The 21284-nt window shown below is 48.4% G+C and overlaps 2 protein-coding genes across 14 annotated transcripts in view; one reads left to right on the forward strand and one right to left on the reverse strand.

Annotated features, from left to right (window-relative positions):
- Positions 1-17607, forward strand: part of TRRAP (transformation/transcription domain associated protein) — a 171456-nt gene extending 153849 nt beyond the window's left edge. For 3 of the 6 annotated variants that reach the window (XR_010158595.1, XR_010158596.1, XR_008536477.2), the window contains 4 exons: positions 37-152; positions 505-625; positions 2039-2189; positions 16791-17607. The gene's annotated coding sequence lies outside the window, so the exon portion shown is untranslated. Of the gene's footprint in view, positions 1-36; positions 153-504; positions 626-2038; positions 2190-14687; positions 14939-16790 lie in introns of all 6 variants that reach the window. The other 3 variants (XR_010158594.1, XR_008536476.2, XR_010158597.1) reach the window with 2 other exon arrangements.
- SMURF1 (SMAD specific E3 ubiquitin protein ligase 1) overlaps positions 1-21284 on the reverse strand; it is a 115957-nt gene that overhangs the window by 3432 nt on the left and 91241 nt on the right. For 4 of the 8 annotated variants that reach the window (XM_054656004.2, XM_003318608.5, XM_063814752.1 and 1 more), the window contains 10 exons: positions 20501-20585; positions 18709-18855; positions 16820-17018; positions 14844-14947; positions 11262-11376; positions 9496-9674; positions 7530-7667; positions 6224-6344; positions 4679-4880; positions 2187-2271 (listed from right to left, as the gene is read on the reverse strand). In XM_054656004.2, coding sequence (XP_054511979.1) covers positions 2187-2271; positions 4679-4880; positions 6224-6344; positions 7530-7667; positions 9496-9674; positions 11262-11376; positions 14844-14947; positions 16820-17018; positions 18709-18855; positions 20501-20585 — 1375 coding nt within the window. Of the gene's footprint in view, positions 1-2186; positions 2272-4102; positions 4135-4678; positions 4881-6223; positions 6345-7529; positions 7668-9495; positions 9675-11261; positions 11377-14843; positions 14948-16819; positions 17019-18708; positions 18856-20058; positions 20137-20500; positions 20586-21284 lie in introns of all 8 variants that reach the window. The other 4 variants (XM_009453689.5, XM_054656003.2, XM_054656005.2 and 1 more) reach the window with 3 other exon arrangements.

Below are 21284 nucleotides of genomic sequence, written 5' to 3' on the forward strand. Positions count from 1 at the left end.
TACAAAGATTTGTAATTTGTTTTTGCTTTTTGGTAGAGACAGGGTCTCGCTAGGTTGCCCAGGCTGCTCTCAAACTCCTGGCCTCAAGTGAACCTCCTGCCTTGCCCTCTCAACGTGCTGGGAGCCACTGTGCCCAATCAACACACAGTAAAGTAAGTAAGTCTTGGGCTTTCACAACCAAAACATAACCAAGTTACTATTTACTGCTTCTATCAGGACAAAGCTCTCCACTTGTTTTCTGTTTGTCTGTCTTTCTTTGTGAGAAATTCTTTCTCTGTACTGGGAATGCCTCTTTGGCAGCCCCTGTAACCTAGACTGGCTGTCAGGCAACATCACCACTAACGATGTACTGCGTGTCTGTCTGTTCCTCTGGGACTTGATCTGAGACCAAAACAGGGCAGTCTGGAAAATTCCCTGCAAAAACAAAATAGATCTCAAAACTAACAAGATGACAAATCCTTAAAAGATGAAATGAATATTCAACTTTTGACTCGATATTTCCAGGGGGAAGCTCATTTCCAGTATTTGTGCAAAGAAAAAGACATCCTTTAAGAAGCTATCGTAGCAAACCAAAAAATACAAAATTGTGACCCAGAGGATGTACAGTGACTTCTGGCTTTCTAGGGTAAGCAATTAAGGATGGTTTCTGTCTCTACAGAGCTGGGTTCCAGGGCGGGCACTCTTTTTTCTGGACCTTCAGAGCATACTTTCCACATCCATCTAACTCCAAGCACTAAACTACTAATGGACAAAAGCCTTGTGAGTAGGGTGTGCAGCCAACATGGTGCGTTCCCGTAATGGACGCCACAGCCATGCTTGGAGCAGGACCTTGGCACCCACCATGGTCCAGGACCAGCTGCATTACCCCATTTCACAGGTGTGGAAAACCAAGTTAGAATATGAAGTCACTTGCCCCAAATCACATGTCAGAGGGTGTCACAGCTAGCATCTGACCCCGCATCCTTGGGTTCCAAGACAGGAACCTTCCATCATCTCAGCAGCATCTAGAACTGGTTCCCCCAAGGAAATGTGGCTACTCGTCTCAATGGATGGTTCCAGGACAAAGTGTACGCAAGTGATTGTATTTTTAAACCATACAGGAAATAATCTACTATGGAGACTCATTTTTAAGTTAAAATTTAGGAAGAAAACATTTGCAATAGACAAGGTACGTGTGTCATAAGCAGGATTCCAAGAAGATGGGGACCCAGAAATGTCAGATAAAGTGAAGCCCAATACATCCAAACTAAAAACTATACAATTTTCCTTACCAACAGGTGTGTGTACATAAGACCTGGCAGAGAGGAAGACTTGAGCCTGCTGGAGTGGTAGCCACACTCCACTGAAACACCAATATTAATTAATTACATGGCTCATAACAAAATTAGTTTCATAAGAGACTCTGACAACCTTTGTGTGGGACGCTGCAAAGTACTTGTCCCATCTGACACAAGCACTACTGCCAGTCATTGAGAATTGGCATAAATGAAACAGAGTCCTACAAATCGGAAAACAGCTTTAAAAAATAACATGATGCCGGGCTTGGTGGCTCACGCCTGTAATCTCAGCACTTTGGGAGGCCGAGGTGGGCAGATCACCTGAGGCCAGGAGTTCCAGACTAGCCTGGTCAACATGGCGAAACCCCATCTCTACTAAAAATACAAAAATTAGCCAAGTGTGGTGGCGTGCACCTGTAGTCCCAGCTACTCAGGAGGCTGAGCCACGAGAATTGCTTGAACCCAGGAGGCAGAGGTTGCAGTGAGCCGAGATCGTGCCACTGCACTCCATCCTGAGTGACAAAGCAAGACTGTCTCAAAAACAAAAAACTAAATCAAGAGAAAAATCTATATTTAAATTTTAGGTTATATATACTGTAAGATGTATGTTAAGTTTAGCAATAATGTTGGCCCTCTTACAGATATTTTTTTACATGGCCAGTAAAGCCGCTCTATACAGTGTCGTAATGTCGGGGGGAAGGTCTCTTGCTTGAGGGCTTCAGAATTGTCATTCAACTCTAGAATTTCTCCTTCTGTCTCAGGTGCTGTGGCTTTTGAGTTCTGATGACGACAAAAATATTTTGGCAGAGACTCCATCTCAAAAAACAAAAAACAACAACAAAAAAAACGTGAACGTCAGCATCCTCTGGGGCTCCCAGGACGCCGTGACTTCCTGGCCGCGGTGCTTACCAGGTATGGGCCTTCGGAAGGTTGTCTGTGTTCGCGTCTATCAGGTGGATGGTGAACAGCCGGGGCCCTGCCGCGCCTGTAGAACCTTACAAGACAACATTCTAGTTAATGTACTTCAGAGTTACAGCCGTGGCGCTTCCCGGCCACACAGCCCCCAGGAGCAGGGCCCTGACCACATTCCCACCCCCACACCCAGGCAGGCTGTCCTGTGAGAGGGCCATGAGGTTCCCAGGCCTGGTTTTAGGACATGCCTGCAATGGCTATCAAAGTGACAAAATTCAGACACTTTTTTGAGACAGGGTCTCACTCTGTTGCTCAGGCTGGAGTGCAGTGGGGCAGTCTCGGCTCACTGCAACATCTGACTGCCGGGTTCAAGCAATTCTCCTGCCTCCCGAGTAGCTGGGATAACAGGTACATGCCACCACGCCTGGCTAATTATTGTATTTTTAGTAGAGACGGGGTTTTGCCATGTTTCCCAGGCTGGTCTGGAACTCCTGGATCACCTCAGGTGATCCACCTGCCTCGGCCTCCCAGAGTGCTGGGATTACAGGCGTGAGCCACCACACTCAGCCAAGATTCCAACATTTTAGAATATTGCAGGGGGCAGAGCAAGGAATGCTAAGGCCCCCCCCTAAAGTGCACCCTGACCATGGGCCTGCTCCAGACAGGCTCCCTGAGGGTCAGAGCTATTTGTACCCACCCTCTGGAATAGACGACTTGCCCACCAGTTCTGTAGGGCAGGGAGAGGCACCAGGCCCCTTCTTGCTCAGGTGTTTCCAAACTCAGCCCCAAGTGAGCACCAGGCTGGCCAGCAGCCACCACTGCTGCTGCAAAGACGGCTAGCTGACAGGGGTGCCAGGTGCTGGGAAAGGAGGGCGCAGAGGGCACAGGCCTTGGCTCTGCTGCCCCTTGCTCCTGTGTATTCACAGATACTCCTTTCAAGCTGGGCCAAGGTCAGCGGCAGGACAGGAATCCGGGAGCCATGAGGACCAGCAGAGACACCATCTTTATGTTGGGCAGAGGGTCTCAGTGTGCAGCCCCTGGTTCCTGGGGACCTGGGACAGGAAGCTGGCTCCTCCCCCTCACAGGCCACACCCTCCAAGCCCCAGCCTCCTGGGGAGTCAGGACAGGCTGGGCCAGGTGAGGGCCTTCAGAGACCTCCTGCAGGGCCCTGGCCACTCTGCCCGGGCCACCATTCAGTCCCCTCCCACAGCACCAGCACTCCCTGTTCTGGACTGTGACCCTGGTCACCTCTGACCCACCTTCTAGACACTTGGAGGACACTGGGCTAAAGTCTATCCAATTATTGGAGGACTAATGAGACCCTTACGACGACAGGGACTATCTCTAAGCAGGAACGTTTAGCATGTGGACCTGCTGTGGGCAAGACAATGGCGCCATGAGAAAAGTGACTTGGTCAGGAAGCCTGGATTCCTGCCCTGCCTCCCCACTCACACCTCCTGTTTTTTTTCCTCAGGGGGATAATAAATCCCATGACCTCAGTGAGTCTCGGCTTCCTCATCCATGGAATGGGGCTAATAATCCCCATCAGCCAGGCTCTCGGGGTTGTTGGGAGAACTGAATGAGAAAGGCTTTGTAAATGACAGGCACCAGCAAGCTCTGGGAGCAGCTGTCGTGGTCAGGCTGGTCAGGCAGACAGAGGCTCCCAGATACGAGCGGGGCTCAGCCTCAAACCCCTTTTTATCCATGCTGGGCCCCCAGCAGCAAATCTATAGGCAGAGGTCACAATGGAAAAGATGCAGGTGCCCTGATGGCCAAAGCCGACTGAAATGGAATTAACCTCATTTTACTCAGCGAGGCAGAGGGAATATTCTGTGTTTACAATGTGTCTGTGTGTCTATCAGCATTTACAGTCCAATCAGCTAAATTTCAGTATGGTGACACCCTTCACTCACCTCACTCCTTCCAGCAACGTCCCCTCCAAACCCTAAGTAAGTGTAAAAGATGACACATTAGGCCGCCTGCCCTACAGGCAGATGGGCACCTTTCGCACAGAATTCCACCCCACTTCCAGCGACCTCAGTGGCTTAAACAGAGTGAGCAGGACATCATCTTTCGGTGTGGTTTGTGGCTAAACGGATTCATGTGCAGCTCCAAGCTTTGGAGCCACTGAGACTGGGGGCGGTTCCCCCATAGCTCCCTCCCCGGGATCTTGGCTAAGCTGGCCTCACAGACACTCTGAAGGCCCCTGCTGTCCAGACCCTCTTGGCTTTTTGGAAGCAGTGAGGAGGGGGAATCCACGTGCCCTGGAGTGGCTCCACAGTCTTTGCTCAGCGGGGCCCCACACCTGCTCACACACGGCCCCTGCCAGGTAACCACCTCTGTAGGGCAGAGCATTAGCTACTGGAGAACATTCCTTATGCCATTTTCTAGCACACATCTCAGAAAAACATCCCAGCCACCTTCCAGCTCTTCCTGCCCACAGCCCGCATAGACGCGTCATCGAATAGCCCCGCCTCCACGTCAGTCACCTTGCAAAGCCTTGAAGCCTTGGAGCGGGACTCGCGTGGACCCAGTCACAAACTGCAGGAGCCTGGCCCTCCTTTCTTCATCGAACGTCTCCACCGCTTGCCAGAACCACCGCACGATGTTGCTGTCGGCCACACAGTGCTTCAGCCGCGTGTTCGACTTCCAGTCGTTCAAGTCTATTTTATCCAGACCGCCTATGATCAGCTGAGGAGGTGCAGAAAGGTGAATTACTTCCAAAATGCATAAACCCACGTCAGGACGCGCCTCCTAGGTACCCGACACACAACAGTGAAAAGTCGATTCCCAAGCAAAGCAGCAGCTGTGTACTAGGCAGATGTTGAGACAGGAAGAAAGCTACAAACAGGAGGCCTGTGGCACATGCTTCCGTCCGCCTCCTCCAAACGGATCTCCAACCCCAAGGACCGCAGTGCACAGCTGTTGATGGGATGTTATTTTATAACCAAAGCAGGGTTTTTGCTCTGCATCGGTGAGGAGTATCAAAGAACCAACTGGTGACACTGAACAGAGCTAACCATGAATAAGGGCACGTCCCAGGGTCTCTCCAGGACACTCAAGGACATGTGGAGTTTCAAGTCTGAAGAGAGGAGAATTCAGCAAGAGTTACGTGGGGCTGGGGCCGATAGGGCATGTTTCCGCAACTGGCTTAAAAAGTTCAACCCCTGCTGGGTGCAGTGGCTCACGCCTGTAGTCCCAGCACTTTGTGGGGGCCGAAGTTGGGCAGATCACTTGAGCCCAGGAGTTCAAGGCCAGCCTGGGCAACATGGCGAAACCCCGTCTCTACAACAAATACAAAAATTAGCCAGGCATGATGACATGCACCTGTAGCCTCAGCTACTCGGGAGGCTGAGGTGGGAGGATGGCTTCAGCCTGGGAGGTCGAGGCTGCAGTGAGCCATGATTGCACCACTGCACTCCAGCTTGAGCAACAGAGCGAGACCGTGTCTCAAAAAAAAAAAAACACAAAAGTTCACCCCAGAACTACTGCTCCATCCAAGCTCTTGGCTCCCAAGCTCTCCTCACTGGCAGCAGAAAGACTTGGAGAACAATCTACACGGCTTGAGCTATTTGGCACCAGAGATGGATAAGGGCTGAATGAATCACCGTGTTCAAGTGCATGCAGTATGACTAGAGAAGACAGTAGCCCCTTGTTGCTAGGCAGAGCCAGAATAAAAAGCAGTAAGATGCTCTTGTGGGAGAACCTGGTTCTCCCAAGACAGGAGAGGGCTATGCAATCTCCCCTGCTAGAGATCTTGCAAACGCAAACAAGGGAAGCCACAGCCACCTTGAACAGTTTCCTGGGAGTTAGTCAGATTTCCTACCACCAAGCAGACATCTCGCCGGTTACTAACTGGCATGAACACCCTCTACTCCCCACTCTTGCTCCAGCCCTGGCTCTAGTCTGGGAACCCCAACAGCTCCTAGGCTTACTAGAAAACGGCACACACTGCCCCCTGCAGCAAGGATTTAAAACAGGCAGACGCCAGCCACAGGGACGCCCTGGGTCGACTCCGCACAGCAGGCACATACCTCCAGTTCCTTCTGGTCAAAAGGCTTCAGCAGATGTTGAGGGATGAGCTCATTGAACCCCTTCTGCAGAGCTAAGAACTGGGCTTCGATTCCTCTCATAAACCTCCAGTTTACATACAACCTGGAAGAAAAACTCGCAAGTTGGATGCAACACCAAGTGGATTTTCCGCCATGGGCAGGTTTTTTTTGGAGACAGGGTCTCACTCTGTCACCCAGGCTGGAGTGCAATGGCTCAATCTCGGCTCACTGCAACCTCAGCCTCCTGGGTTCAAGCAATTCTTCTGCCTCACCCTCCCCAGTAGCTAGGATTACAGGCACCCACCACCACACCTGGCTAATTTTTGTATTTTTAGTGGAGATGGGGTTTCACCATGTTGGCCATGGCTGGTCTCGAGCTCCTGACCTCAGGTGATCCGCCCGCCTCGGTCTCCCAAAGTGTTGGGATTACAGGCGTGAGCCACTGCGCCCGACCTGTGAGCAGGTTCTGATATCACAGTCTGACAAACATGGGAACACACTGGGCCCCCCACTCCCCGGATCTCTCCAAGACAGACAAACACACCACCAGCTAGTAGTACCAAACCTTGGCATCACGTTAAAAATGACTCAGCACGTGCCCTGATTCATTCCGATTTGCTCGCGAAAACAGGAGGATTGAACCTGATCTGTCACATCAATTGCTGCAATGTGAAAGCATGTTCTGGCCAGGCATGGCGGCTCACGCCTGCAATGCCAGCCCCTTGGGAGGCGGAAGCAAGAGGATTGCTTGAGGCCAGGGGTTCGAGACCAGCCTGGCAACATAGCAAGACCATGTAAAAATTTAAAAATTGTTTAAATGTGTAAAAGTACATTTGAAAGTACAGCACAGGACAGCGTGGCACACAGACGTGCCCACATAGTTCTCAGCTGCAAGTGCCTAGGCCTGAACACAGATCTGCCTCAAGTTAGGGGTGGAAAAAAACTGAGAGGCTGGCTTCCTCGGACTGAGCGCGAGAGACCCTCCAAGCTGCTGCTCTCTCCTTTGCCCCCCACCTTTGCACCCAGAATTAGGTGGTCACTGAAAAGTCCTTCCCCACATGGGCTCTGTCCCTCAGGCCAGGCCTGGCCCCATCAGGGCCCCTCCAAGCAGATCCCTGACGCTGCTGCTGAGCTGTCGGTTTCTGAAAGTCGCCTCTGTTCATGTGATCTGATCATAAGCGCCAGCCATCAGGGACACGCAGGCCTCACACAGCGAAGGAGCTACAGCAACTAAATGCAGGCTCAGCCGCGCCCCAGGCACCCGGCCGTCCCCGACAGGTGGCATTACCGAACGTATTCTTTCTTGTTCTCCTCTGTGACCGGCACATTTCTGCCATTGGGTTTCAGTTCATGCTGCAGGATCCGCCCGAAGGCGTTGTGTTCCACGCAGAAGGTGTGGTCCAGTACAGGCGTGATGTCGTTCTCTCTGTTGAAATAAGACAGAAGGATGTAGGTTAGAGCTCTGCCACCACGCGGGGCCATTGGGTAGACAGAAAACATTTACGACTGCCAAACCCGGGGCTGCAAGACAGGACAGCCTCGGGCAGACACAGAACCTGCGTGGGGGTGGCACAGCAACAGGTGCTGGAGGACCCTGAGACCACAGCTCTGTTTCCAGATGTCCCGGCTCCTGGCTTCCACAGTCATAGAAGGCGGGCAGCAGGTTGCTGTACCATCCTGTGATTTCAGGGGACCCACAACCCAGCTGCTTTGTAAGCAGTGTGGGAGTCAAAAGGCAGGAACGTGAAGAGGTACCAGGGTCAAAGGGAAATTGACCTGGAGATGACGCCATGCCAAGAAAATACTGTGCCTGGCCGGGTACAGCGGCTTACACCTGTAATCCCAGCACTTTGGGATACCGAGGCGGGTGGATTACGAGGTCAGGAGATTGAGACCAGCCTGGCCAACATGGTGAAACCCCATCTCTACTAAAAATACAAAAAATTAGCCAGATGTGGTGGCAGGCGCCTGTAGTCCCAGCTACTCAGGAAGCTGAGGCAGGAGAATTGCTTGAACCCGGGAGGTGGAGGTTGCGTTGAGCCGATAATTGAGCCACTGCACTCGAGCCTGGGTGACAGAGCAAGACTCCGTCTCAAAAAAAAAAAAAAACAAAAATACTGTTCCTCCCTTAGAGGCAGCCTTCCCAAAGGCATCAGTTCAAACACAAAAGTACTCGAAAGTGAAAACTAGCTCTTGAATCTGCCATCGTTTTTGAGCCTAGGCAGAGTGGAAGATTTTCTATCTTTTTTTTTTTTTTTGAGACAGAGACTCACTCTGTCATCCAGGCTGGAGTGCAGTGGTGTGGTCTCAGCTCACTGCAACCTCTGCCTCCTGGGTTAAAGCAATTTTCCTGCCTCAGCCTCCTGAGTAGCTGGGATTACAGGCATGTGCCACACCTGGCTTTTTAAAATTTTTTTAATTTTAGTAGGGACGGGATTTCACCACGTTGGCCAGGTTGGTCTCAAACTCCAACCTTTGACCTCAAGTGAAAAGAGCAAGTGATCCACCCACCTTGGCCTCCCCAAAGTGCTGGGATAATAGGCATGAGCCACCGCACCCAGCTGAGTGGAAGATTTTCTACCTGATCCCCAGAGTCCCCTGTTCAAGTTGGAACATGTGACACATGGGACACAACCAGGAGCCCCGACTCCGACTCACCCACATTCCCTCCATCTGTCAGAGCCTGATGTTTTCTCCCCGTGAAATCTGCAAGGACCCGTGATAGTCACGGTTCATCTTGTCACTGCCTGCTGCTCTTAACAGAGTGTTTAGAATAATTCTAAAGCAGAGGTAACTAAATGTTAATTTTGTTTTGATACTTGCTTGGCCCCTGTGTAGGTTAACTGGAGATACCCTGAGTGTCACACACACCCCACAACGGGCCTGGGGAGTGGCCTGTTAACGTCTGTGATCGCACCTTCTTCATTCAAGGAAACAAAAGAAACTAGTCCATGAAGAGAAACCTGCCCAACATCACGAGGAAAATAAGTCAACTGAGTACTTTTTGCTAGATCTGGTGGTTTTGTATTTTTTTGCAGTAACGGGGTCTCACTGTGTTGCCCAGGCTGGTCTCGAACTCCTGGACTGAATTGATCTGCCCGCCTCCGCCTCCCAAAGAATCTCCTTTTTTGTTTCAGGTTATAATACAATGGCTTCACACGCATCCCCAAAATACACACACACACACACACACACATACGATAGACGTGGTCGTGGGCCCTAAGCCAGGTGACCGGCCGTCAGTCAATACTTACAGGATCCACACCAAGCTCTTATGCAGCTCTGGGTCCACAGATTCCAGATCTGAGAGCTGGATGGGCTTCCCCAGCAGCTGCTTATAGAAGGGCACTGTGAAGCCCCCGTTGATGTAGTGTCCATGGAACACAGCCAGCCCCATGATCCGCCCCACAAAGTGGAAATAAGACAAGTGGTCCTGTAGGGGGCACCAGAGAACACGAATTTGTCAGCATGATGCCGGCCAATGTGGGAATCTCGTGCTGTCCCCAAGCTTCTTGGGAAAAGTGTCCCAGAGGCAACCAGACCTACTGACTCAGGGACTCACAGGCCCCGCTCCTGAACAAGTGAAAGAAGGCTGCTTGTGTAGCAGAAATTTGCCTAGATTCGCTGGACAGCGTTTTGTATGCTCTCAGGGCCAACACCTCCTCAGAAGGGCCATATAACTGGCAGAGGAGCCCCGTGTTCAGCAACGACTGAGAATTTCACCTTCGTGACAACAGAGAATCGAACCAAGCCCAGGGCCTTGACACTGCAGGGCCTCGGCACCATGCTGGACGCGCACCCAGGAAGCCAGCCCTGCGCTTCCTCCCACTGCACAGGAAAGAAAAGGGCAAGTTCCCTTCCTCCTCCACCACCACTCCCTCCCTTCCTCCTCCACCACCACTCCCTCGATCCAGAACGAAAGGAAGAGAGGGAAAGAGAGGGAGGGAGGGAAGAAATGCTAAGGGGGAAAAAAAGACCACAGGAAAATATGTATGAGTAAGTCAAGTCAAATAACAATCCTAGGCCGAGCATGGTTGCTCACGCCTGTAATCTCAACACTTTGGGAGGCTGAGGCAGGCAGATCACCTGAGGTCAGGAGTTCGAGACCAGCCTGGCCAACATGGCAAAACCCCATCTCTACTAAAAATACAAAAACTAGCTGGGCCTGGTGCCAGGGGTCTGTGATCCCAGCTACTCGGGAGGCTGAGGCGGGAGAATCGCTTGAACCTGGGAGGCAGAGGTTGCAGTGAGCAGAGATCATGCCACTGCACTCCAGCCTGGGGGACACAGCGAGACTCTCTCTCAAAAAAAAGAAAAGAACCATTCTAGAACCAGAGCCATTCTGGTCTTAACTCAGGAACCACACGTCTCTACTTTCAGGTTTGAATTATGTTCACCTCAAAAAATGAATCAAAACTCTGCTTCCATGTTGGTAAAAGGTTCTTCCACATTTGAATGCACAAGCGGAGCCTGTCCCGACTTCGCCTCAGTGGCCTGTGCAGGACACTGGTGAAGGCCGTGGTGCCACAGGAGGAGTCCCCTGCTGGCCGGCTGCCCACCCTTGAGCTGGGCGTGCAAACACTGCACTGACTTCCTCATCTCTAAAACCAGCACGCTAAGGGTGGCAGCATTTGTGGCTTAAAAAGCTAGTTCTGGAAAGATTCCAGTTTTGACCGGGAGGAGGCTGGACTTCGGAACCTACTCCTTAGAATGACACCATGAACACATACGATCATCACACCAGAGTTCCCTCAAATGATCACAAAGTGTGAGTGTATGAACAGCTCAGTTTCACCCTTCATCTCCTTCAACACAGCACACCCAGTGATCACGATCTCTGAAAATACAGGATTGGAATCATCCATCTTAATTCAGTTTTCACTTTACCTCTCCATGTTTTGCTTACCACTGTCTTTGATTAAGTCTACAACAAATAGACCAAGAACTGAGAATGAAACTGAAAATCCATCTCAAAACTTCTCCAACTCAATTCCCTACCTCTTTGTTCATTCATACTTACAGGGTTGATTGAAGAATCCGGATTTATTTGCAACATGTAAATATTGTCCGTAGAATACTGGAAGAGCCCGTAATAAGGATTCAGCATTTCATGGCACAGCAAGTAAAGCCACTCCCTGGGAGCAAACAACAAAAATGCATTTGAGACGCGCTAAAATTTCTACATTTTTTTTTTTCCCCCTGAGATGGAGTCTCACTCTGTCGCCCAGGCTGGAGTGCAGTGGCATGATCTTGGCTCACTGCAACCTCTGCCTTCCGGGTCCAAGCGATTTTCCTGCCTCCCGAGTAGCTGGCACTACAGGCACGCGCCACCAGGCCCGGCTATTTTCTGGATTTTTTAGTAGAGACGGGGTTTCACCATGTTGGCCAGGGTGGCCTCGAACTCCTGACCTCAAATGATCCACCCACCTCGGCCTCCCAAAGTGCCAGGATTACAGGCGTGAGCCACCACGCCCAGCCTAAGTTGTTATTTTCTGAATTTCTTTAATGTTTGCATCATTTTATTATTTAAAAAACCCCAAAGTTAAAAACAGTCAAGCCAAAAAAAAAAGGCACTTTAAATAGAAATTGTATGGTTCAGTGGCTACACTCAGGTTGCATTAAGCCCAGCCCTTAGACAAACACCTGTGGCAGATCTACAAAGAGTCTTCTATTCATTCTACTCAAAACTCCTTTTCAACGGATCGCATTAAGATAGCAGCTCCAAATTTTATTCTAGAATTTCTTACTTTTTCAAACAGAAATGAGAGAGAATAGGGAAGGACAGACACAAATGCAGATAATCTGTCCAAGAAAATCGTGAGAATACACAAAAAATATCAAACAAAAACAGTTCTTCATTGTACTCAAAAGAACAGAAAGGAACTGCCAGAAGAGATGAGACTCCGAATCCTATAAAGTCTCTTTTTACTACAAAGGCAACATTGCTGAATTTGAATTCATCCCAAGTTTTGGAGTTTCAATTTAGGAAGAACCTTTTTTGAAAAAGACAAAGACCTCCAGTTGTCTAGACAGGAAGTGATTAAAATACAAGCAAACATTCCGACCGAGCCATGGACAGCGTAAAGATACAATCAGTTCTGTTCTGGAAGTGGTAAGGGAAGCAATAACTAAACAGGCCAAAAAGAGAGGCTACAGAAAGGACTTCAGGACTAAATACTGGGGAGACAAGTGTAGCCTAACTCCCACAGATCGGATAATGAACACACACCTGCACATGTGTAATACACATGCAACTGAAATCTCTCTACCGCTCTCTAAGTATCATCCCATTAGGAGGAAGACTCCAGTGGTGAAATAACACTACAAGACCAAACTGGAGGTGGCAGAGCAGAGATTCCCAACTCTTTCCACTACAGCATCATGTCAGTCAAGGGAAATTCACAACGACCCATCTCCACGCAGAAGACTGGATGACTACGGAAAACGTAGAAGGAATGTAACTCCTACTAGACCAAACCAGGGAGTCCGACAGCTGAGTAACAGGCATTTCAGAACGACCAAAGAAAGAAAATGTGCGAAGAAATTAACAAAAAGTAAAATTCATTCATTTGGCACATATTTACGGAGACAAGTGTTCCGCTGTGTGTTAGGTGCTGTTCTAGGAACCGGGGATCAGCTGTGAACAAGACAAGTTCCTGACTGCATGTAGTTTGACTCTCTCGGAAGATGCAGATGAGAAAGAGAAACATCACACCACACAACCATGCGGTGGTCACAGCATGACAAGGGAGGACGCCAAGAAAGGGGAAGCTATGGGACGCCCAGGACAATGGACCTCACCCAGGGAAGCAGTGAAGTCTCAGGACAACCACGGCACAGAGGAGCAAGAGAATCGCCATCAGGCTGCACAGAGGCCTTGCAGGAGACACGGGGGCTGTCAGAAGGTATGATGTGTAACCATCCTGGAGGACTTGAAGTTCAAGGGGCAGTAGAGACAATGAAAGCTACTGGGGAGGGAAGCCAAGGCGGGAGGATCACCTGAGGTCAGTAGTTCAACACCCACCTGGCCACCATGGTGAAACCCCATCTCTACTAAAAATATAAAAATTAGCTGGACATGGTGACTCACACCTGTAATCCCAGCTACTCAGGGGGCTGAGGCATGAGAATCACTTGAACCTGGGAGGTGGAGGTAGCAGTGAGCCGAGATCCAGCCAGTGGACTCCAGCCTGGGCCATAGAGTGAGACGCGGTCTCCAGAAAAAAAAGGGAAGAAGAAATTCTTGGAAAAATTAGAATTTGTTCCAAAAAGTTAAATTCTAGAATACTATTTAAACCCTTAATGGACAATATTTTCATTCATAATAATATAAACCGTATAAACTTTCATCCCTTTACAAATAATTGGTAGACAAGCATAGGAGACTGACCAAATTTTGGTTACAGAAGAGAATGTAAATCTTAACCTTGCCAACATAAAAGTAATATTACAGATGACAGAATTTAAGAGGCAGAAGGAAAGCTGAAGAGAAAGTTGTAAGTATGAATATCCTGTTCTTATGCAAATGAGAGGTCCAGAGATCATGTCTCTAGTTGATACATCAAAAAAATAAAGGTGAAAGCACAGGACATAAAGTTACAAATGATGGAAGAACTAAAAAGATCCATATTACTAAATTGAACATGAGAATAACTAGAGTCAGTCTATCTTATGTATATGCCCATAAATCATTAAATCCGGAAATAATAAGATACCTATTCAAAGAAAAGAGCTAAAAGAGTTAAGAAGCAGTTGTCTTAGCCAAGCACAGTGGTTCACACCTGCAATCTCAACACTTTGGGAGGCCAAGATGGGAGAGTGGCTTGAGCCCAGGAGTTTGAGACCAGCCTGGGCAACATAGTAAGACCTCATCTCTACAAAAAACTTTTTAAAAATTAGCCAGGCGTGGTGGCACACACCTGTAGTTCCAGCTACTTGGGAGGCTGAGGTAGGAGGATCGCTTGAGCCCAGGAGGTTGAGGCTGCAGTGAGCTATGATTGTGCCACTGCACTCCAGCCTGGGCAACAGAGCAAGACCCCGTCTCAAAAAAGACCAAAAAAAAAAATTGTCTTGAAGCTGAAAAGAAGCAGGACATGAAATAGCAGTTTTTCATCATTCTATTCTGTTTTTTAATATCATTTTCTTGAATTATTTTGACCAAAATTTTAACATTTTACAAAATTCCTTTGACACAAATGCCATTTACATGCACAAATGCAATCCCTGCCCTGCTCCCTGCAGCAAATCCTCTACAGAGGAGAGCAAGGCTGCCTCCTGTGTTAAATTTCAGGAGCATGCTCCTCATGTTTCAAAAGAAAGGAGTGAATTTAAAAGTTTAATTCTAGATTTACAAGAAGTCAATTAGTGGTGACAATCACGGATATTCTGGTAGGTTATGGCAAGAGGCTGGCACGAGCATGCTCGGACGAATTCCTATTCTCCGCAGGGTGGCTGAAGCCAGCGCATGATGGCCCGACTGCTCCAAGGAGACATCAGCCCTGCCCAGGCGTGCTTGGTGAGGAGCACTGGAGAAGGGCAAATGACTTCTCTTGAAAAGACTGAGATCCACACAGCAGAGAAGGTGAATGAACAAGCAGCTTACCTGGCCACACCACCGTAATCCAAACCTTCTTCCCCACGGAATTTCACCATCAGCCGTTTTTTCAAGTCTTTCGGTCGCATCTTCATTATCTGGCGGTAAGACTCCTGAAGAGCAACATCACAGTTTCAGAGAGAAGAACATTCTTTTTCTTAAAGTTATGAAAGGTCATTGATAATGGAGCCCGGTTAAGAACAAGCATCCATTCCAATTCAAGTTTTATCTGGCTCCTCATCAGAATGTTTCTTCGGCATCTAGTATATTCCATCATCTTTTTTCTCAGTTTCTCCCTCTGAGACAACAACAAAACAAACACGATGCCAGGAAACACTAACCTTCAGGGAAACACGTGTCTGTTTTCAGTGAATCACCAAGGACTTAAGGACAAAACTCACTAGGGTTGATTCTTCTCTATATAAATTAATTTCAGTGCACACTATAAACAACTTGTGCATCGCAACCAAAATCAAGACATTAGAAAGTCTGAACGCTAAGAGAGTTCTGAGCCTCTCTTTATATCTAAAGTGAAAAATCACATTTGATTTCCCACTGAGTCAAAAGGCAAAAAGATTTTAAGTAAGACATAAGGTGGCTTAAGCACAGCACAGAACACATGTGATCAGCCTGCTATTCCCTCACACTCAGCACTTGAAGCAGAAGCCGCTACGTGTTTGTAGATGTAGATTCAGTAACGAGGCACTTAAGAAATTTTTCATGCTTTAAATTTAACGCAATTCAAACTCCAGCAACCCAGCCGGGCGCGGTGGCTCCACCTGTAATCCCAGTACTTTGGGAGGCCAAAGTGAGCGGATCACTTGAGGTCAGAAGTTCAAGACCAGCCTGGCCAACATGGTGAAACCCCCATCTCTACTAAAAATACAAAAAATTAGCTGGGCCTGGTGGCAGGCGCCTGTAATCCCAGCTACACAGGAGGCTGAGACAGGAGAATCGCTTGAACCTGGGAGTCAGAGGTTGCAGTGAGCCGAGATCATGCCGCTGCACTCCAGCCTGGGCAACAGTGCAAGACTCCGTCTCAAAAAAAAAAAAAAAAAACCCCAAACAAACTCTGGCAACCCGAGAGGGAAAGAGGAAACGAGCTGGTAGTGAAGTCAGTACTTCAGCGCTTTTCTACCCTGCAACAAGGGCATACATGCAGCAGGCAGGGCTGGGCGCTGTGGCCAAGCTGCCCATCCAACACCCAGGCCCAGCCCTCGCGGTGGGGAAGGCGCTCAGCTCCCTTGGCCCCCCAGTGCTCCCTTAGTGCTGTCACCCAGGGAGAATCTGTGCTCAGTCTCCTTTGATCATTTCTGACATTGTCTTCCACAAAGGAGGGCAGGAAATGGCCCAAATGCCATGGAGATTTTCCTGTATGGTCAGCTTTCTTGGGAAAAGGGCCTGGTCTGTTTAGGGACCTGCTCCTGCAGGAAGCTGTGTAAGGGACAGAGCCTGTCCCAAGAGCCACCTGCTCCTCGCCAATTTCCACAGGAGAAGCAGGATGGCCCCCAGCCCCTGAGCTGCCCTGAGAAGGACAGCCCTCAGATGACATCTCATACAAGAAGAGAGGAGGGAGACTACCTGGCTCTGGGGAAAGCGCAGATTGCAGACTGCAGGAATATTTAACCCACATCATGTAGACAAGGCGGTTCCCACTATTTTTTAGTGCTAGTTTCTGTATACACCTCTAGGTTTTCACCTAGAGGTGAAACTATTTAGTTTTTCCATTTTTACCATAAGAGGAAATGAATACCATTCCCTCCCTCTAGACAGGCTGTGGTCCTGACAAACTCTGCACTTCCCTTAGTAATAAAATCAATACCTCAAATACCAAACAGAAAGAAGGGTTCCCTGAAACGCAGACATCACCCACAAAGCAGTTCATTTAAAGCAGCCCTTGAAAACAATCGCATTTGAGATTCCTTTGTCTGAATTGCCTTATTTGTTTCTGAACAGGGTCTGGGCAGTGGCCCTGAACTCTCTACCTCGAAGATTTCTTCTCTGGACACTTCGATGCGGCAATGACCAGCTTGGGGCTGCTGAAGCGACAGTTCATGTCTGAGGACTTTCAGCTTCTGGACTAGATCTCTTTCGTATCTCTGGGCAGGAAGCTCCTCGTCCTCCAGAGAGCCCTCGCTGGGCAGTGGCAGCGGCTGGCTGGGCTCCTTGAGTTGGCACTGGTGACTTGAGAAGAAGAGATGCAGAAAGTCACTCCGAAGCCCCGGCCAGGGGAGCTGCAAGCACCCACGTACGCGACAGGGTCAGAGGAGAGAGCTAGCTGCACACAACTTCAGGGAGAATTTGTTTCCCTGATGACGTAACCAGGTACCTAGCTAGCTGTGTCAAACTTGCTGATGGCCACATTAGCCTAAATATATGTCTACAGTACCATAAAGGAGGTACCCCAGGCCGGGCGTGGTGGCTCAAGCCTGTAATCCCAGCACTTCGGGAGGCTGAGGTGGGTGGACCACCTGAGGTCAGGAGTTCGAGACCAGCCTGGACAACATGGTGAAACCCGGTCTCTACTAAAAATACAAAAAATTAGCCAGGTGTGGTGGTGGGCACTTATAATCCCAGCTACTCAGGAGGCTGAGACAGGGAAATCGCTTGAACCCGGGAGGCAGAGGTTACAGTGAGCTGAGATTGCACCACTGCCCTCCAGCCTGGGTGACAGAGCCAGACTCTCTCTCTCAAAAAAAAGGAGGTACCACAATTCCAAGCAAACACTTATCTCACACATTACCACCACAAATAAAAATGGAAATAGCTGTCATTTATTATGCATCTATTACGCACCCATGAGATGAACCAAAGCATCATCAGATGCACCTTGGCAGTTAGAATGAAATGGAGATGATGGGAAAAAATTTTAAAGGAGGTAACAGTGGAGAACTCAAATGAAATCTCATGATAGGCACAACAGCAGACCGCTCGAGTGAAATCTAATGAAAACCATCCCTCATTTTTACCGCCAAGAGATTTCTACACCTGCTCATTGAGAGCAAAATTTCAGTAAAAGGAGTAGGATTAGTACGGTGACAAAGTGGCATTTGTCCTGTTCAAGTTTTGCCACTGAGACACAGAGCTGTCGGTTGAAAGAGCTATGTCGGGGGCAGGCGCAGTGGCTCATGCCTATAATCCCAGCACTTTGGGAGGCCAAGACAGGCGGATCACCCGCAGTCAGGAATTTGGGACCAGCCTGGCCAACATGGCAAAATCCCATCTCTACTAAAAATACAATAATTAGCTGGGCATGGTGGCGGGCGCCTGTAATCCCAGCTACTCAGGAGGCTGAGGCAGGAGAATCACTTGAACCCAGGAGGTGGAGGGTGCAGTGAGCAGAGATTGTGCCACTGCACGCCAGCCTGGGTGACAGAGCTGGACTCCGTCTCAAAAAAAAAAAAAAAAAAAAAAAAAAGAGCTATGTGGAATGTTTGGCTCTGAGAACACGACAGGCCTGGAACACTAAATATGGGATCCAAGATAATTCCCAGTTCCAAGGTATCCAGTTCCCCACCGTGCAGGCACTAGGGGGGATAGCACGTATCTCTACTTCTCAACCTAAGGGCCACGTGTCTCATGAGAGCGCTGCGTGCGGAAACTTCCTTCGTGCAGCCGCCTAATACTGCCATCTCAGTAAATTTTATGTAGGCTGCAAGTAAGAAAAGGGTAGCAACAACATAGGGCTTCAGTGCTCTTCACAGCTAATTTAAGAGTTTAAAATATGCAATTATCCACCAGATATTTAACATCATTTTGACCATGCTTATTATCCAACCAGCAAGACAGTCGATAAATTCACAAAAATACCAGTCCAAGAAAGCATTCGATTACCAATGAAAGAGGTCAGCAAAAAATATTTTTAAAGTCTTACTTCATGATGTGGTGTAACCTTGGGTCTGTAAACTGGGTTGTTCGGTTATTATGATCTACAAAATATATCCTCCCAGAAACTGTACTTCTGACTTCCCAGCCTGGTGGCAGTGGTCCAAGTTCATCACAATTCACACTGTTAAGGTCTCTACCAAAATGGAAGATACAGAGAGGTTTGTCCAACTGAGTATGGAGGAATGAGACCAAAAGTCAGCAACAGAAGCCACAGAGGTTCCTTATCAAGGTGTCTGTGTCCCAGCTCTGCTAAGATGGACCTTCGTGGTGCTACTTACGCCAAACCTCTACTCAGTCCAGGCCTCTCTGCTGCAAACAGCAGCAACATCCGAGAGATTTAAAACCAAACTTTCAGGCTGGGCGCGGTGGCTCACGCCTGTAATCCCAGCACTCTGGGAGGCAAGTGAATCACCTGAGGTCAGGAATTCGAGACCAGCCTGGCCAACATGATGAAACCCTGTCTCTACTAATAATACAAAAATTAGTTGGGTGTGGTGGTGGGTGCCTGTAATCTCAGCTACTCGGGAGGCTGAGACAGGAGAATCGCTTGAACTTGGGAGGCGGAGGTTGCAGTGAGCCGAGATCACGCCATTGCACTCCAGCCTGGGCAACAAGAGTGAAATTCCATCTCCAAAAAAAAAAATAGGCAGTTTCAGAGCTTATAACCATGATAAGGAACAGGGGCTCCTCACGGCATATCATTTCTTATATGAAAGAAGGCCCTAATAGTAGGAAGTATCTTAGTGCTGTCAGAAAACTATCTGAATTCACAAGTGTCATTAAATGTTCCAGGCCAGAAGGGTTTCTTCATTGGAAAGTTCCCAGACAGCACCAAGCTTTTCAGGGCTAAGGGAGGTACAGGAACATGCATTCAGAAACTCGGCAATTCTAAACAGTTGCAGCAGGACGAGGCATTCTCATTTTCAAATGGGCTTTTTGCTCAACAAGTATTTTCCACTCTAAGAATGATTAATTATTCTCCTGATTAATAATTTCAACACAATCTACAGTCAGAAGGGAGCACAGCTTTACTGACCAAGATGTGTTTCTAATTAACACAAAAGCCTGTCATTTCTAACAGGGGGTACAAGAGAGACACCTCATTCATTTGCAGGTAATATATTTCCAGTCTCATTATAGGTACTGAGCCATACATTAAACATAGTCTTGGAAAATCAGACAGGAAGTTTATTCTCAGATGAAACAAATCATGAATAAAAAGGAACTAAATATTACCAAAAATCATATTAGGTAGTAATGCTATTCTAAAAGGAAATAAAAAGCAAAAGAAAAAAAGAAACTTAACTCTGTTATGGGGTGGGGGGGTCTCTCTAACCTGGGCTCAGATGTATGGCCTTGTAGAAGGAATTCGTATAGAAAAGCTGCATCTCCCCCAGGAATGGTCCCCGAGGGACTGAGGCAATGGGGACAGTAAAGTAGAAGAGAGAAAGGATAACAGAGTCTTTATATTTCCTTGACTTATGATGGAAAATTTTAAGCATATAAAAAAATTAGTGGTCATAAGGAATTGCTGTGTAACCAACTTCAACAATGATCATGGTCAACCTTGTTTCAAAGGTCAACAATGACTCACATTTCAAATGTACCCCTGTCTACTCCCCCCACCCCAGCTTATCTGAAGGAAATCCCAGACATCAATATCATCTCATTCATCACTATTTTTAGTTTAAAACAAGAGCAACACATCTGGAAGGTATTGGCTTTTCAAGTCAACTGCTGGAAAGACAGCTGGGGGGTGTGCATTTCAGGAGGCTTACCTTGGTATCCTGGGGTCGTGCCACGTGCTAACTCCAGTCTGTGTGTGCAAAAAGTAAACTTGGCCCTGGACTGTTGTTCTTTGTTCTACACAAGAAATTAGAGATCCAAATTAGACAAGTTCAATTCCAGGGAGAGTCTGTAACCAACCCTCGATGCCCTCACGTCTGGTATTATCTAAATCTAGATAACACTCCCCTCTTATCCCGGTTCTTCTCTCTGAGGTGGCCGAATAATCCCCTCTTCTCCATCTCGCCCCATGCTCTCCTTTCCAGAGCACTACAGACACCCTCATCTAGCCTACATGTTACCTTGGTTTGCTTTGGTCTTCGTTTGCCTAAGATTTTCACTTGATTTCTAAACTGGGAGATTTGGAGCAATTGCTGAAAATTCATGATTAGCTAGATTTAGGACCATTGTCTTCCAGTTGTCTTTACACTGCCACAATTATCAAATGGCATAGCCACGCAAACATCCGCACTTATGGCACAAACAGGCTACTCAAAAAGGGTTAAAGGCCAGATGCAGTGGCTCACGCCTGTAATCCCAGCACTTGGGCGGCTGAGGCAGGTGGATCACTTGAGCCCAGGAGTTTGAGACCAGCCTGGGCAACATGGTGAGACCCATTCTCTACAAAAAATACAAAAATTAGCCGGGCATGATGGTGTATGCCTATAATCCCAGCTACTCGCGAGGATCGCTTGAGCTAGGGAGGTCAAGGCTGCCGTGAGCCATGATCATGCCACTGCACTCCAGCATGGGTGACAGCGAGACCTTGTCTCAAAA

This window comes from Pan troglodytes, chromosome 6 (assembly GCF_028858775.2).
Source record: "Pan troglodytes isolate AG18354 chromosome 6, NHGRI_mPanTro3-v2.0_pri, whole genome shotgun sequence".
Taxonomy (NCBI): Eukaryota; Metazoa; Chordata; class Mammalia; order Primates; family Hominidae; genus Pan; species Pan troglodytes.